This window comes from Pelophylax lessonae, assembly GCF_965119305.1.
Source record: "Pelophylax lessonae genome assembly, chromosome: 9".
NCBI lineage: Eukaryota > Metazoa > Chordata > Amphibia > Anura > Ranidae > Pelophylax > Pelophylax lessonae.
Window position 1 is genome coordinate 104,426,683 of NC_138776.1, and position 14,369 is coordinate 104,441,051.

General features: G+C 46.4%; 1 protein-coding gene across 1 annotated transcript in view; it reads left to right on the top strand.

Annotated features, from left to right (window-relative positions):
* The first annotated feature begins 4,727 nt into the window (after positions 1-4,727).
* The window catches only part of NSMCE4A (NSE4 homolog A, SMC5-SMC6 complex component), a 53,670-nt gene continuing 44,028 nt past the window's right edge, over positions 4,728-14,369 (top strand). Inside the window, exons 1-3 of the mRNA XM_082269133.1 lie at positions 4,728-4,985; positions 9,215-9,295; positions 13,807-13,937. Coding sequence (XP_082125259.1) covers positions 4,844-4,985; positions 9,215-9,295; positions 13,807-13,937 — 354 coding nt within the window. The 5' untranslated portion in view covers positions 4,728-4,843. The remainder of the gene's footprint in view (positions 4,986-9,214; positions 9,296-13,806; positions 13,938-14,369) is intronic.

Genomic DNA, 14,369 nt, shown 5'->3' on the forward strand with positions numbered 1-14,369 from the left:
GGCGGCGACAACTTTTTTCCTCCCTACCCGGTGTTCTGTGAAAACAGGCAACTGGTCGAGTACCGTAGTGTATAGGCTGCCGGCGGTCTGTTAAAACAGCAAAAAAACATACATGTTCGCCAACACACCATGGATCTTGCACAGCAGTCCGAAGAAACTTTTTATTGCAAAGGGATCACATTACATCAGGATAAGTGCAACGTTTTGGAGTCCCGCAGGACCCCTCCAACCTCCTTCCCATTCCCGGCTCCATGAACATTGACGACGGCTCAGAGGATGAGGACTGATTGGAGGCGCAGGCAGGAGAGGAGTAGAGCACCCCATCTTCACCCAGAAGGAGAATGAGCTCTGCTTGTTGCTGGCCATCATAAATGTCATGGAAGATGCCGGGCATCACACACAGTCACCTACCCGCAGATAAGGACTGGGACAGTGGGGCAGTGGCATAGCGTGGGGGGTGACGGGGGGGGGGCGGCCGCACCGGGCGCAACATCTGGGGGGGGCGTATCTGCAGTGTCACTCCGTCTGTCTGACTCTGAAATACACAGTTCACACACTGTCTGCGGCTGCCTCCATCTTTAGGCTGGGAGATGTCCAGCGCGGCAGCCCTATGGCTGAAAATGGGGGGTCGGGGCTGGACTGTGCCTCACCTGTCCATTGTCACACGGATCCTCCTCCTGGCCAATCAGGAAGCGGGTCCGAGACCCGCTTCCAGATTGGCCGAAAGGCGAACGCACGCCATTGGCCGAGGAGGAGGCGGGAGGACTCGAGGAGACGCAGGAACTGAGGGGAAGCCGCCGCTGCAGGTAAGTCTCTCTGCATTGAAGGGGGCAAGCTGGTCACTCTGCATTGAAAGGGGGCACTATGATCTCTCTGCATTGAAGGGGGGCACAGCACGCTGGTCACTCTGCATTGAATGGGGCACACTGGTCTCTCTGCATTGAAAGGGGGCACAATGATCTCTCTGCATTGAAGGGGGGCACAGCACGCTGGTCACTCTGCATTGAATGGGGCACACTGGTCTCTCTGCATTGAAAGGGGGCACAATGATCTCTCTGCATTGAAGGGGGCACGCTGGTCATTCTGCATTGAAAGGGGGCACGCTGGTCATTCTGCATTGAAAGGGAGCACGCTGGTCATTCTGCTTTGAAAGGGGGCACGATGATCTCTCCGCCTTGAAGGGGGTCATGCTGATCATTCTGCATTGAAAGGGGGTCATGCTGATCATTCTGCATTGAAAGGGGGCACGCTGGTCATTCTGTATTGAAAGGGGGCACGCCGGTCATTCTACATTGAAAGGGGGCATGCTGGTCTCTCTGCATTGAAAGGGGGCACGCTGGTCATTCTGCATTGAAAGGGGGCGCGCTGGTCATTCTGCATTAAAAGGGGGCACTCTGGTGGTCATTTTGCATTGAAAGGGGGCACGCTGGTCTCTCTGCATTGAAAGGGGGCACGCTGGTCATTCTGCATTGAAAGGGGGCACGCTGGTCATTCGGCATTGAAAGGGGGCACGATGATCTCTCTGCATTGAAAGGGGGTACACTATACCTTGATTACTGAAGGCCCCTTTCCCACTTTTGTGACCTCAAAGTCAGGTTAGGGGGCGCAAATTACTTGCCTTGCCCCGGGGGCTGACAACCCACGCTACGCCACTGCAGTGGGGAACAGGAGGGACTGCAAACAGGGACAGAGGGACTGCAGGCAGGGATTCTCACCCCTCTCTCTCTCACCCCCTCTCTCTCTCACGCCCCTTTTCTCTCTTCCTTTCACCCCTTCTTTCTCTCCCCCCTCTCTTTCACCCCCCTCTCTCCCACTCCCCTCACTCTCACCCCTCTCTCAGTCTCATCCCCCTCTCTCTCTCTCACCCCTCCCTCTCTTTTACCCCCCTCTCTCTCATCCCCATTTCATCCCCTCTCTCTCTCTTTCAACCCCCCTCTCCCCCCTTTCTCTCTCTCACCCCTCTCTTTCTCTCACCCCTCCATCTCTCTCCCCCCTTTCTCTCTCACCCCCTTCTCTCTCTCTACCCCATTCTCTCTCACCCCCTTCTCTCTCTACCCCCTTCTCTCTCCCCTCCCCCTCTCTCTCACCCCCTCACACTCCCCCTTTCTCTCAACACCCTCTCTTGCCCCCTCTCTCACCTCCTTCTCTCTCACCCCCTTTCCATCTCTCTCTCACCCCCCTCTTCCCCCCCTCTCACCCACTTCTCTTTCTCTCACCTCCCTCCCTTTCTCTCACCCTCTCTCTCTCATACCCCCTCTCTCACCCCCTCTCTCTTGGTCTCTCTTTCTCCCTTTAATCCCTCTCTCTCACCCCCCTTTCCCTCTCTCTCACACCCTCATCCTCTCTCTCTCTCTCACTCTCCTCTCTCTCAGCATCCTTCTCTCCCCCCTCTCTCTCTCTTTTTCACCCTACCTCTCTCTCTCACACCCCTCCCTTTATTTCACCCTCTCCCTCTCTATCTATCTCTCTCACCACCCCCATGGAGGACATGGGATGGGGGGGATTGGACTGGAAGAGGAGGAGTACATGGGATGGATGAGATGGGACTGGAGGAGGAGGACATGAGATAGGGGAAGAGGAGACTGGGAGAGGACACGGGATCGGGCAGATGGCACTGGAGGAGGAGGACATGGGATTAAGGAGATGGAATTTAGATGAAGAGTAGGACGTGGGATGGAGGAGGAGGAGATGGGACTGAAGGAGGAGGAGATGGGACTAGAGGAGGAGGAGGACACAGATTGGAGGATATATTAACCAGGCCTATTTTTGACACTTTTTGTTTACATGTTAAAATCATTATTTTTTCCTAGAAAACTACTTAGAACCCCCAAACATTATATATTTTTTTAGCAAAGACTCTGGAGAATAAAATGGCGGTCATTGCAATATTTTCTGTCACGCGGTATTTGCGCAGCGGTCTTTAAAGCGCCATTTTTTTGGAAAAGTTACGAAAAATCAAATTTCACTGCATTTAAAAAAGACTAAACAGTATATTGTGAAAGATGATGTCATGCTGATAGATACCCAACATGTTACGGTTTAAAGTTGCGCACAACCGTGGAATGGCGACAAACTACGGTCAATAGAAATCTCAATAGGCAACGCTTTAAACATTTTTAACGGTTACCAGTTTTGAGTTGCAGTGTAGCTCTTTTTTTTTTAATTATTGCTCACGCTCTGGCGATCGCGGCCATACCTCACATGTGTGGTTTGAACAGTGATTTCATTTTCGGCTCGACTTCCATATACGTTTTCTTTTTTTTCTATTTATTTATTTATTTTTTTTAACTTTATTACAGGTTTTTAAAAAAAAAAAATCTGATCACTTTTATTGCTGTCACAAGCAATGTAAACATCCCTTGTGACAGCAATATGCAGTGACAGGTACTCTTTATGGAGGGATCGAGGGTCTAAAAGACACTAGACTCCACTACACTTCCATGCATTCAAAACGCCGAAAACTGCATTTTTGAATACACTCATTTTTTTAATCTGCCGCCTTTAGCAGCAGAGTAACCCGGACGTGACATCATGGACGCCGCCTCGGGGTTACGTCATCGGAGACCCGATCGAAGCCGCATCCAGCTTAGATCGGGACTCCATCCAGCCGGCGGCTGTGCCGACTGCCGCTCGCACCCCTATTAGCCAGCGGGGAAGCTGACTCACAGGGCTGGCGGCCGCTATTGCCACCGGGCACACGCAATCGCTCCCCGTAGGGAGAGAACGACGATCTGCTGTTGTAAACGCAGCAGACCGTTGTTCTCTCAGGAATCAGCACAGAGCGCCTGGGATCCTCCTATTTAGGAATACAGGTCTCTGTGTTGATTCCACAAGCCCATCCTCCTCACAGTTAGAAAACACCCTCTAGTCATAAACTTAACCCTTTGATTGCCACTGAGTTAACCCCTTCCCTGCCAGTGTCATTATTACAGTAACAGTGCATATTACTGTAGTAATGTCACTGGTCCCCCCAAAAATGTCAAAATTGTCAGTTAGGTGTCCGATCTGTCGACCGCAATGTTGCAGTCCTGCTAAAAATCGCTGATCGCCGCCATTACTAGTTAAAAAAAAAATAATGAAAAATTACATAAATCTTTCTCCTAGTTTGTAGATGCGATAACTTTTGCGCAAACCAATCAATATACGCTTATTGGGATTTTTTTTTACCAAGAATATGTAGCAGAATACAAATTGTCCTAAAATGATAAAAAAATTAGATTTTTACATTTTTTTTTGGGAATGTTATATAATAGAAAGTGGAAAACATTTTTTTTATTTTTTTCAGAATTGTCACTCTTTTTTGTTTCTAGCGCAAAAAAATAAAAACTGCAGAGATGATTAAATACCACTACAAGAACGCTATTTGTGGGAAAAAAAGGACATTGATTTTTTTTTGGGACGGCGTTGCCCGACCGCACAATTATCCGTTAAAGTAATGGAGTGCCGAATCGCAAAAAGTTGCCTGGTCATTAAAGGGGTGTAAAACCTTCTGGGGCTGAAGTGGTTAAAGGGATGGGACGGAACCCAAGGTATGACGTCACCTGCAGCTTCACCACTAAATATCTCCTAAACGGTGCAGGTTTAGAAGATATTTACAGTACTTACAGGTAAGCTTTATTATAGGGTTACCTGTAGGTAAAACATAAACAAAAAACTTTTACTAGCACTTTAATAAACCTGAGTGTGGCGGAATGAGAACGAGGCTTGGAACGCAGAGCTCCGCGGTGTCACATGTCCCCGCCCCCTGCCGGCCTCCGTAGGGTCTGTGTTGTGTCTTGCGTAGTGCAACGGCGCCAAAGCCGAGTGATCGAAGTCCTGGCTGCTGTCATCGGGCTCTTCCAGAATGTCCGGCCGGAGATCCACCAGTGGGGAGGACCATGAGGTCTCGTTCATGGACGGAGATGCAGACGGAGACGGAGATCGGGACAATGGGAGCCGACGGAACATCCGACACAAGTACCGGGAACTCATGCAGAACATGCACGGTGAGTGTCCTGGGGGCGAGCAGTGTGTGCGATCGGAGCCCTCCACTTCACTGCTCATCATCCACATCACTGCTCATCATCCACATCACTGCTCATCATCCACATCACTGCTCATCATCCACATCACTGCTCATCATACACTGCTCATCATCCACATCACTGCTCATCATCCACATCACTGCTCATCATCCACATCACTGCTCATCATCCTCAACACTGCTCATCATCCACATCACTGCTCATCATCCACATCACTGCTCATCATCCACATCACTGCTCATCATCCACATCACTGCTCATCATTCACATCACTGCTCATCATCCTCAACATCCTCAACACTGCTCATCATTCACATCACTGCTCATCATTCACATCACTGCTCATCATTCACATCACTGCTCAACATCCACATCACTGCTCAACATCCACATCACTGCTCATCATCCACATCACTGCTCATCATCCACATCACTGCTCATCATCCACATCACTGCTCATCATCCGCATCACTGCTCATCATTCGCATCACTGCTCATCATTCACATCACTGCTCAACATCCACATCACTGCTCATCATCCACATCACTGCTCATCATCCACATCACTGCTCATCATCCACATCACTGCTCATCATACACTGCTCATCATCCTCAACACTGCTCATCATCCTCAACACTGCTCATCATCCTCAACACTGCTCATCATTCACATCACTGCTCATCATCCACATCACTGCTCATCATCCACATCACTGCTCATCATCCACATCACTGCTCATCATCCACATCACTGCTCATCATCCACTGCTCATCATCCACATCACTGCTCATCATCCACATCACCGCTCATCATCCACGTCACTGCTCATCATCTACGTCACTGCTCATCATCTACGTCACTGCTCATCATCTACATCACTGCTCATCATCTACGTCACTGCTCATCATCCACATCACTGCTCATCATACACTGCTCATCATCCACATCACTGCTCATCATCCACATCACCGCTCATCATCCACGTCACTGCTCATCATCCACATCACTGCTCATCATCTACGTCACTGCTCATCATCTACATCACTGCTCATCATCTACATCACTGCTCATCATCTACGTCACTGCTCATCATCCACGTCACTGCTCATCATCCACGTCACTGCTCATCATCCACGTCACTGCTCATCATCCACATCACTGCTCATCATCCACGTCACTGCTCATCATCCACGTCACTGCTCATCATCCACGTCACTGTTAATCATCCACATCACTGTTAATCATCCACATCACTGCTCATCATACACTGCTCATCATCCACATCACTGCTCATCATCCACGTCACTGCTCATCATCCACATCACTGCTCATCATCCACATCACTGTTAATCATCCACATCACTGTTAATCATTCACATCACTGTTAATCATCCACATCACTGTTAATCATCCACATCACTGCTCATCATAAACATCACTGCTCATCATCCACATCACTGCTCATCATCCACATCACTGCTCATCATCCACATCACTGCTCATCATCCACATCACTGCTCATCATCCACATCACTGCTCATCATCCACATCACTGCTCATCATAGACATCACTGCTCATCATAGACATCACTGCTCATCATAGACATCACTGCTCATCATAGACATCACTGCTCATCATAGACATCACTGCTATATCATAGACATCACTGCTATATCATAGACATCACTGCTATATCATAGACATCACTGCTCATCATCCACATCACTGCTCATCATCCACATCACTGCTCATCATCCACATCACTGCTCATCATCCACATCTCTGCTCATCATACACAGACACCATTGTAGGGCTGATCTTCATCTCAGTGTCCCGGCTATGTATGGAGGGGTTGGGAAAACTAGACATATACAATGCCTGGGAAAGGGACATTAACCTTTCAGGTGCCAATAAAGTAGAACTAAAGGAAACCCCGCCCCCCCCTTTTTTTTTTGCATTCAGTGTCCCAATAGGGAGATTTCTCTTTACTTCCTGTCCCAGAGACAAAACAGGAAGTGGGAAGAAATCCCTCCAAAGTTAAAGAAGAACTATAGGCAAAACTTTTTCTCTTTTCTTTCTTTTTTGGATAGCGTAAAGGAGGGTTATAACCCCTGTAAGGTTTGTTTTTGACATCTTTGTCCCATTGGGAAATTTACCTTCACTTCCTGTCCCATAGCCAAAAGAGGAAGTGAGAGGAAATATCTGCTAATGAAGGGAATCCCAGGTCACTAGAACTAGTGACCCCATTGGAAGATTTCCCCTCTATTACTTTTCTTAGGATAACCAAAAATTTGGGATAAACAAGACGAATAGGAAGGGTGAATATCCCTAACGAGGGGGCACTGACAGCAATACAAACTGACAGGTTTTCTAATCTCTCTCCTCTCTATCCACAATGAAAAAGTTTTGCCTTTTAGTTATACTTTAACCACTTAAGCCCCGGAAGATTTTACCCCCTTCCTGACGAGGGCCTATTTTGCGATTCGGCACTGCGTAACTTTAACGGACAATTGCACGGTCGTGCGACGCTGTACCTAAACGAATTTGACGTCCTTTTTTTCCCACAAACAGAGCTTTCTTTTGGTGGTATTTGATCACCTGTGCGATTTTTTTTGATCATGCACTATAAACGAAAAAAGAGCGACAATTTTGCAAAAATAACAATATTTTTCACATTTTTTTTATATGAAATTCCCCCCCAAAAAATGTAAAAATCTAAATTTTTTTAACATTTTCGGCCAATTTGTTTTATGCTACATATGTTTCGTAAAAAAAAATCGCAAAAAGCGTATTTTGATTGGTTTGCGCGTATGTTATCGCGTTTACTAACTAAGGGAAAGATTTTTGTCATTTTTGTTGTTTTTAACACGTAATGGCGGCGATCTGCGATTTGTTTTTTTTTTTTTTTTTTTTTGCGGTACTGTGACATTGCGGCGGACAGATCGGACCCTTGACTGACATTTTTGACACTTTTGGGGGTACCAGTGACATTACTACAGTAATCAGTGCTATACATATGCACTGTTACTGTAAAATTACACTGGCAGTGAAGGGGTTAACTTTTTTGGAGAGGGAGGGGTTAAGTGTGTCCCTAGGGGAGTGATTCTAACTGTGATTGGCTGTGGCTTGAGGTGTAGGAACAGTGATCAACGGTCCTACATAGTAGAACCGTATGATCACTGTTTCTACACAGGGGAGAATGACAGGCGGCTTTGTTTACATTAGCCGCCTGCCTTTCTCCTGCTCTAACGGATGATCGCGAGTGACCGGCTTTCCCACAACATGTGTCTATCTGCCCCCTCCACTTCCACTGGAATATTTGCATTGAGTAGAGTAGAGTAGGGACTGGCCAGATAGGGATTACTGTGAAGTACAGCAGCTGGCCAGCTATACCCCCTTCGTGCTTACAGTATGTATATAAGGGTGGGCCTTAACACCAAGCAACCACATATATGCAGCCCTGTTTAAGCAGCTTACTGTGCTGAAAGCGCGCTCCCAGCATGATAGCCAGCAGGGATCGGGAGCTTTCCAATCAGGTGACCAGTGTGACAGCCAACCGCAGCGATCACATGACCTGAATGCCCACCCCCTGGCTTTCTAAACTCTTAACCATTTGCAGACTGTATGCTGTGTATATATACGACGGCAAGGCAGCTCTGCTGTGCAGGATCATGTATGTTGCATGTGACCCTACACTTCTGGGTTTGGGATGCACGCCATCCTGGCAGCCCACTCCCACTGTGATTAGACTTAGACTAGATACATTCGCTATCTGTCCAGTGGATGGGATCAGATAAAAACGGACAGGTGTCCCACAGACCTTCATCAGGATTGCTTCCTCTACATTTGGTGTGGTTAGGACTCATCAGATATGTGGATTGCGGACACTTGCTTCTATTTTGTAGCGTGCTAGCTTTACCTTTTGTATATCTTGTATATCTATATCACTGGCAGCCATGCAAGCTGGTGAGTGTAATCTTGTTTAGTTTCTTATTTGCTGTATATATGCAGCTTTCCAGGGTACATACAACTATTCACATCACTCCATGTCCCCCAAACATTGGGCAGTTTTTTTTTTTTGGGTAGCAGCTAATTACCTGTCAGTATGTATGTCCAGCATAGCTTGGTATTCTCTTTTAGTATTGGCTCAGAGATTGTATTGTGTATAAAATGTTTTTTTTTTTGCAGAGAACAGGGAAGACATGCTCAGCTCCCGTAGTAACAGGCTGACGGAGACCCTGGAACAAGCCAATAAACTCTTTGAAGGAGGCAAGTGGCTAATTCTTCACTTTTTATTTAATTTATCAAAGTTGAAAGTGAATGTAAAGTCTCGTTTTTAAAACAACAAAAAAGAAAAATAAACATGTTATACTTACCTCCTCTGTGCAGTAGTTTTGCACAGAGCAGCCCGGATCCTCCTCTTCTCGGTCCCTCTTCTGTTCTTCTGGCCCCTCCCTTCTGTTGAGTGCCCCCACAGCAAGCAGCTTGCTATGGGGGCACCTGAGTGACTTTGACAGCAGCAGGAGCCAATCACGTTGCACTGCTGTCTTAGCCAACGAGGAGGGGAATCCTGGGCAGCTGAGACATGCAACATTGCTGGATACAGATGGGCTCAGGTAAGTATTAGGGGGGCTGAGGAGGGCTGCTTTTTTGTTTTGTATATTAATGCATAGAGAGCATTAAGATAAAAAAAACATTCTGACTTTACAATCCCTTGAAGTTGCGGTATGGCATATTTTACATCAGTTAGATTGATTCAGCCTAGACCAATGTAACCACCAACATAAACTACAAAGATAATCCCCTGCGAAGTGTAGTAGCCCAATAAAAAACGTACTCTGTTGCATAAGGTTGATAATTCCCTTGAAGCCTTGCTGCCCTCTAGCACTGGGGTAGTCCTCAGAACACACTTTTGAATTAGATAAAAACAGAGGACGCACTGGCCTTGTGCATTATCCAACAAAAGTTTATTAGAGGTAAAATATGATAAATAACTACTCAGAAACATAGTTGATAAAAGCACTCATCAGACCACTGCTCGTGGGTACACTTTCCCAGGCTAGCCAATGACTCGAGCTTAGGGGGGGGGGGGCCTTACCAAGGTCCCTGCTGGCTGACGCCTTTTGAAGGTGAGTCCTATATCGGAGCCAAAGACTTGCCGTCGAAACGCGTCAGCAGCAGGGACCCTGGTGAGATTCCCTTAAGCTCGAGTCATTGGCTAGCCTGGGAGAGTGTAGCCACGAGGAGTGGCCTGATGAGTGCTTTTACCACCTATGTTTGTGAGTAGTTATCATATTTCACCTCTAAAAAAAATTTTGTTGGATAATGTACAAGGCCAGTGTGCCCTCTCTGTGTCTATTTCTACAGTGGACCCATGTTAGTATGTATGTAAAATACCTGTAGGATCCTTGTGGAAGAGTGAAACCATTGTAATAGGCACTGCTGCTACATTGAGCTCCACTAACTTCCGAGTTCTGTGCCAAGCGGCTGTCCTGCTGCATTGTGAAAGCAGGGGGTCATTCGCTCAGCACAGGCACCATTTAGGGTCCTTTCACACGGCCCGCATCCGCCGACGGAGCCGTTCTGCTCAGTGGGGATCGATCCCCAGATCCCCGATGAGCAGGCGGATGACAGCTCTGTCTCCGCTCTGTGTGCGGAGACGGAGCTGTCAGATCCTCACTGTCCTCTATGGGGGAATCGGATTAGAACGGTCCGCCTGTCCGTTCTCATCCAATTCGATCCACTGGACGGATGGAAAATGGGGTTTCCATCTGTCTGGATTTCACGGATAGGATCGGAAGCGGATAGCAGCGGGTTCAGGCGGAGATGTCTCCGCTGACATCCGCTGCCCAATAGGGATGCATGGAGCATCCGATCAGGTCCGCCTGAAAAACTGACAGACGGATCTGATCGGATCGTTCGTGTGAAGGGACCCTAAGAGAACACTTTGCATTTTCTTAATGAATGCAAAGTATTCTCTGTCAGTGGTGACATCATGATTTTCACCTCATCCTGTCAAAATGCAGAGAGAATGCAAAGTATTCTCTGCAACCCATTCTGTTTTCTAAGCAGCAGGGCAGCCACTCGGCACAGGACCTGGAAGCTTCCACAGGGATCCGACCGGTATGGTGCATACTTACATTGGTCTAAGCTGGACTAATGTAACTCTGTTAAAATTGTCCTATCTACACTTCAGCTTTAAAGTGACTCTAATGCCTGAGAGTGTTTGTAAAGGAAATATTTTTTATAAAAGATTATTTTTAAAATTACAAACATGTCAAACTTCACTGCTCTGTGCAATGGTTTTACATGGAGCAGCCCTGATCCTCTTCTTCTCGGGTCCCCCACCGGCGCTCTGGCCTCCTCCCCATTGCCAAATTTCCCAAAGAAAATTCCCGAGCCAGCCTTCTGTGTCGGCTCAACCCTGCCCTTGCTCCCTCCTCACTGGCTGTGATTGACAGCCAATGGCTCTTGCTGCTGCATCTTAGCCAATGAGGAGGGAGAGACACGGGACAGCTGCTGCCCTCATGCACATCGCTGGATCGAGATCAGTGTCGGGTAAGTATTAGGGGGGCTAAGGGGGGAGCTGCACACTCAAGGTTTTTACCTTCACACATAGAATGCATGAAGGTTAAAAACCTTCAGCCTTTAGAACCACTTCAAGGTTTCTTACCTTAAGACATTCTATTTATTAAGGTTAAAAAACCTTCTGTTGCAGAGGATTTTCCCCCAGCCCTCCTTATACTTACCTGACCCCATTGAATTCAGTGATGTGCACGAGTGCAGTGGCTTTCCGGGCTTGGTCCCTCTTCACAGGGAAGATTGATAGCAGCGGAATCCAATGATCAAATCCTACGACGAGGGAGCAGGGCCGAGCCCCGTTATCTGTCTCAATAGACGCAGACAGCGTGGCTCGGGAGCGAGCCCTCATTAATGCCCCATAGAAAGTGCCGACGGGGGACCTGAGAAGAGGAGGAGCAGGTAAGTATGACATGTTTGTTATTTAATTTTAAAAAATTGGAAGCTTTATTATCACTTAAAGCAGGGCTCCACAAACCCCGGGCGCCAGGTCGCATTTGCGACTAGAATTAGCGACCTGGCGCCTGGGGTGCCCTGCAGGAGGTGTCCTGTCCCTTTTGCGCCCTCACCTTCCCCGAGTGCACGGACTTCCGCGCCGTCCAAAAATTGAGGCCCCGGCTTTTCGGCCTTCTTCTGTGAGATGAGAGAGGCTGGGGAACTGGCACCCTCTTGTGGTGGCCGGGAGTAATGCCTGTTCTCAATGCCTTTCCATCTCCTTCCAAACAGGAGAGGAGAGGGAAGTTTTTGCAGGCTTCATCTTGCTGTCCAGTTACCTTTGCTTAAAGGTAAGTGGACAGGGAGTGGGGTTATTATTATTAATTTATTTTTTAAATTTAAAAAAAATAAATAATAATTGTTTTCTTTTTTTTAATTATTAAAAAAAAAATAAAAAATGTTTTTTTTTTTTTTTTTTTTCAATTCTTAATATTTAAAAAAAAAAAAATTATATATATATATATATATATATATATATCTTTTTTTTGTTTTTCCTCATCACCGTGCCACAGCCGAAGGCCCCTTTCACACGGGCTGTCTGAACAGGTTCGCCTGTCAGTTTTTCAGGCAGACCTGATCGGACCCTTCATTCGCCTCTATGGAGCAGTAATCTGCCGCCATCTGATCCTGTCTGCCAAAAACAGACGGATGGTGGTTCTATTTTCTATCCATCCCGTGGATCGGATCAGATGGCATCGGATGGAAAGAGACAGACAGTCTGTTTCCATCCAATTGCGCTATAGAGGAGAGTGGGGTTCTAGTCGTATTTATGTGTAAATTTAGTATCCGTTTTATTAAATAAAACTTGGTTGTTAGTTTAAAAAAAAAAAAAAAACTGGCTCCTAACTTTTTTAGCTGGCTCCTAGATTTCAGGCAAATTTGTCAAGCCCTGACTTAAAGGTTTACCTGTTGTGTATGCGGTGTACATCTTTTAGGTGACAAAAAAAGCCATAAAACCACTCATGATTAACCGAGATAACTGTAAAACCGCCCATACATTTGAATGTTATGAGTGTTGGGGTGCTGTATTAAAATTGTCCATGTTCCCATTCAGGCAAGAAAAACATTAGTCATACGTGTGCACAGTAAAAGGCGGTTTACCATTGTCTGCTTTTTTTCCGTTAAGGTGTACTGATTGGGGGGAAAAAAGCATAATCTTAAATGCATTTTTGGGTCTGTATTTGGCTATAAAGCTTGACTTAGACAGCATACTGCTTTTGCATATAATAGCTTAAAGCGGTAGTAAACACTGAGAATTAAAAAAAACAAAAAGAGTGGTTTAAGCCATAAAGTGCTAGTATTACAGCGCATACTAGCACATTATGAAAGACTTCCCTTAAAATGATGCCCTCCTGCGGTGTTTTCATCTTGACTCTGTCTTCCTTGTGGTTTGCGCTCTTAGATTGTTTGAATGACTGGGCTACAATGGCGTCACTCCCACACGTGAGTCGCGGTTGTGGCACAGCGCTCTCAATGAACCGCATACTCCAGTGTGCCATCTATTCAGAGCGCAGTGCGTGTGCTTCAGTAATGTCACCGACCACTACAAATGTGAATATATCCTAAAAGGTGCACGTTTAGGAGATCTTCACTGTACCTACAGGCAAGCCTTATCATAGGCTTACCAGAAATGTACAAGTCATAAAGCAGAGTTTACTACCGCTTTATTGAATATGTTACATCTGTACCTTTATTTGCAATTTCAGTGTCCAAAGCCAGGGAAGCTGCACTTGACGCTCAGTTATTAGTTTTGGCATCAAATCTAGGGAAAGAGAAAGCCAGTCAACTCCGCACAGACCTGACAGTGTTTGACCCATCTTCATTCGCAGAGGACTTGGTAAGTTGTACTTGGCCAGGTTAAGTTGTGCAAATCAGAACGGGCAATAAACTGAAATCTAGGCAGATAATAAACACCAATTCAATTGATTATTTTTAATTCCTTTGTGGTGTGGCTGCACCTGCCCTGCAAGGGTTAATAGTTTGTTCTGTCTAGGAGAGAGGAGAAATAGTTTTACCTGATCCTCCGCTCCTCCAGCAGATGGTAACCCCCCCCCATTCTCCCAACTGTGGACTGTCCCTGGTGTGGTCATGTCCAGTGAACGGCTACTGACCCTGCTTTGATCTTGAAATCGGGACCCTAGAATTTGGTAAAAATAACACCGATCAGTGTACTGTGTATTAATTGGCCTTTGTGAAAGTTATAGAGTCTATAAACTATGATATACACTATTTAAAAAATAAAGGAACACTTTTTAATCCAAGTATAGCA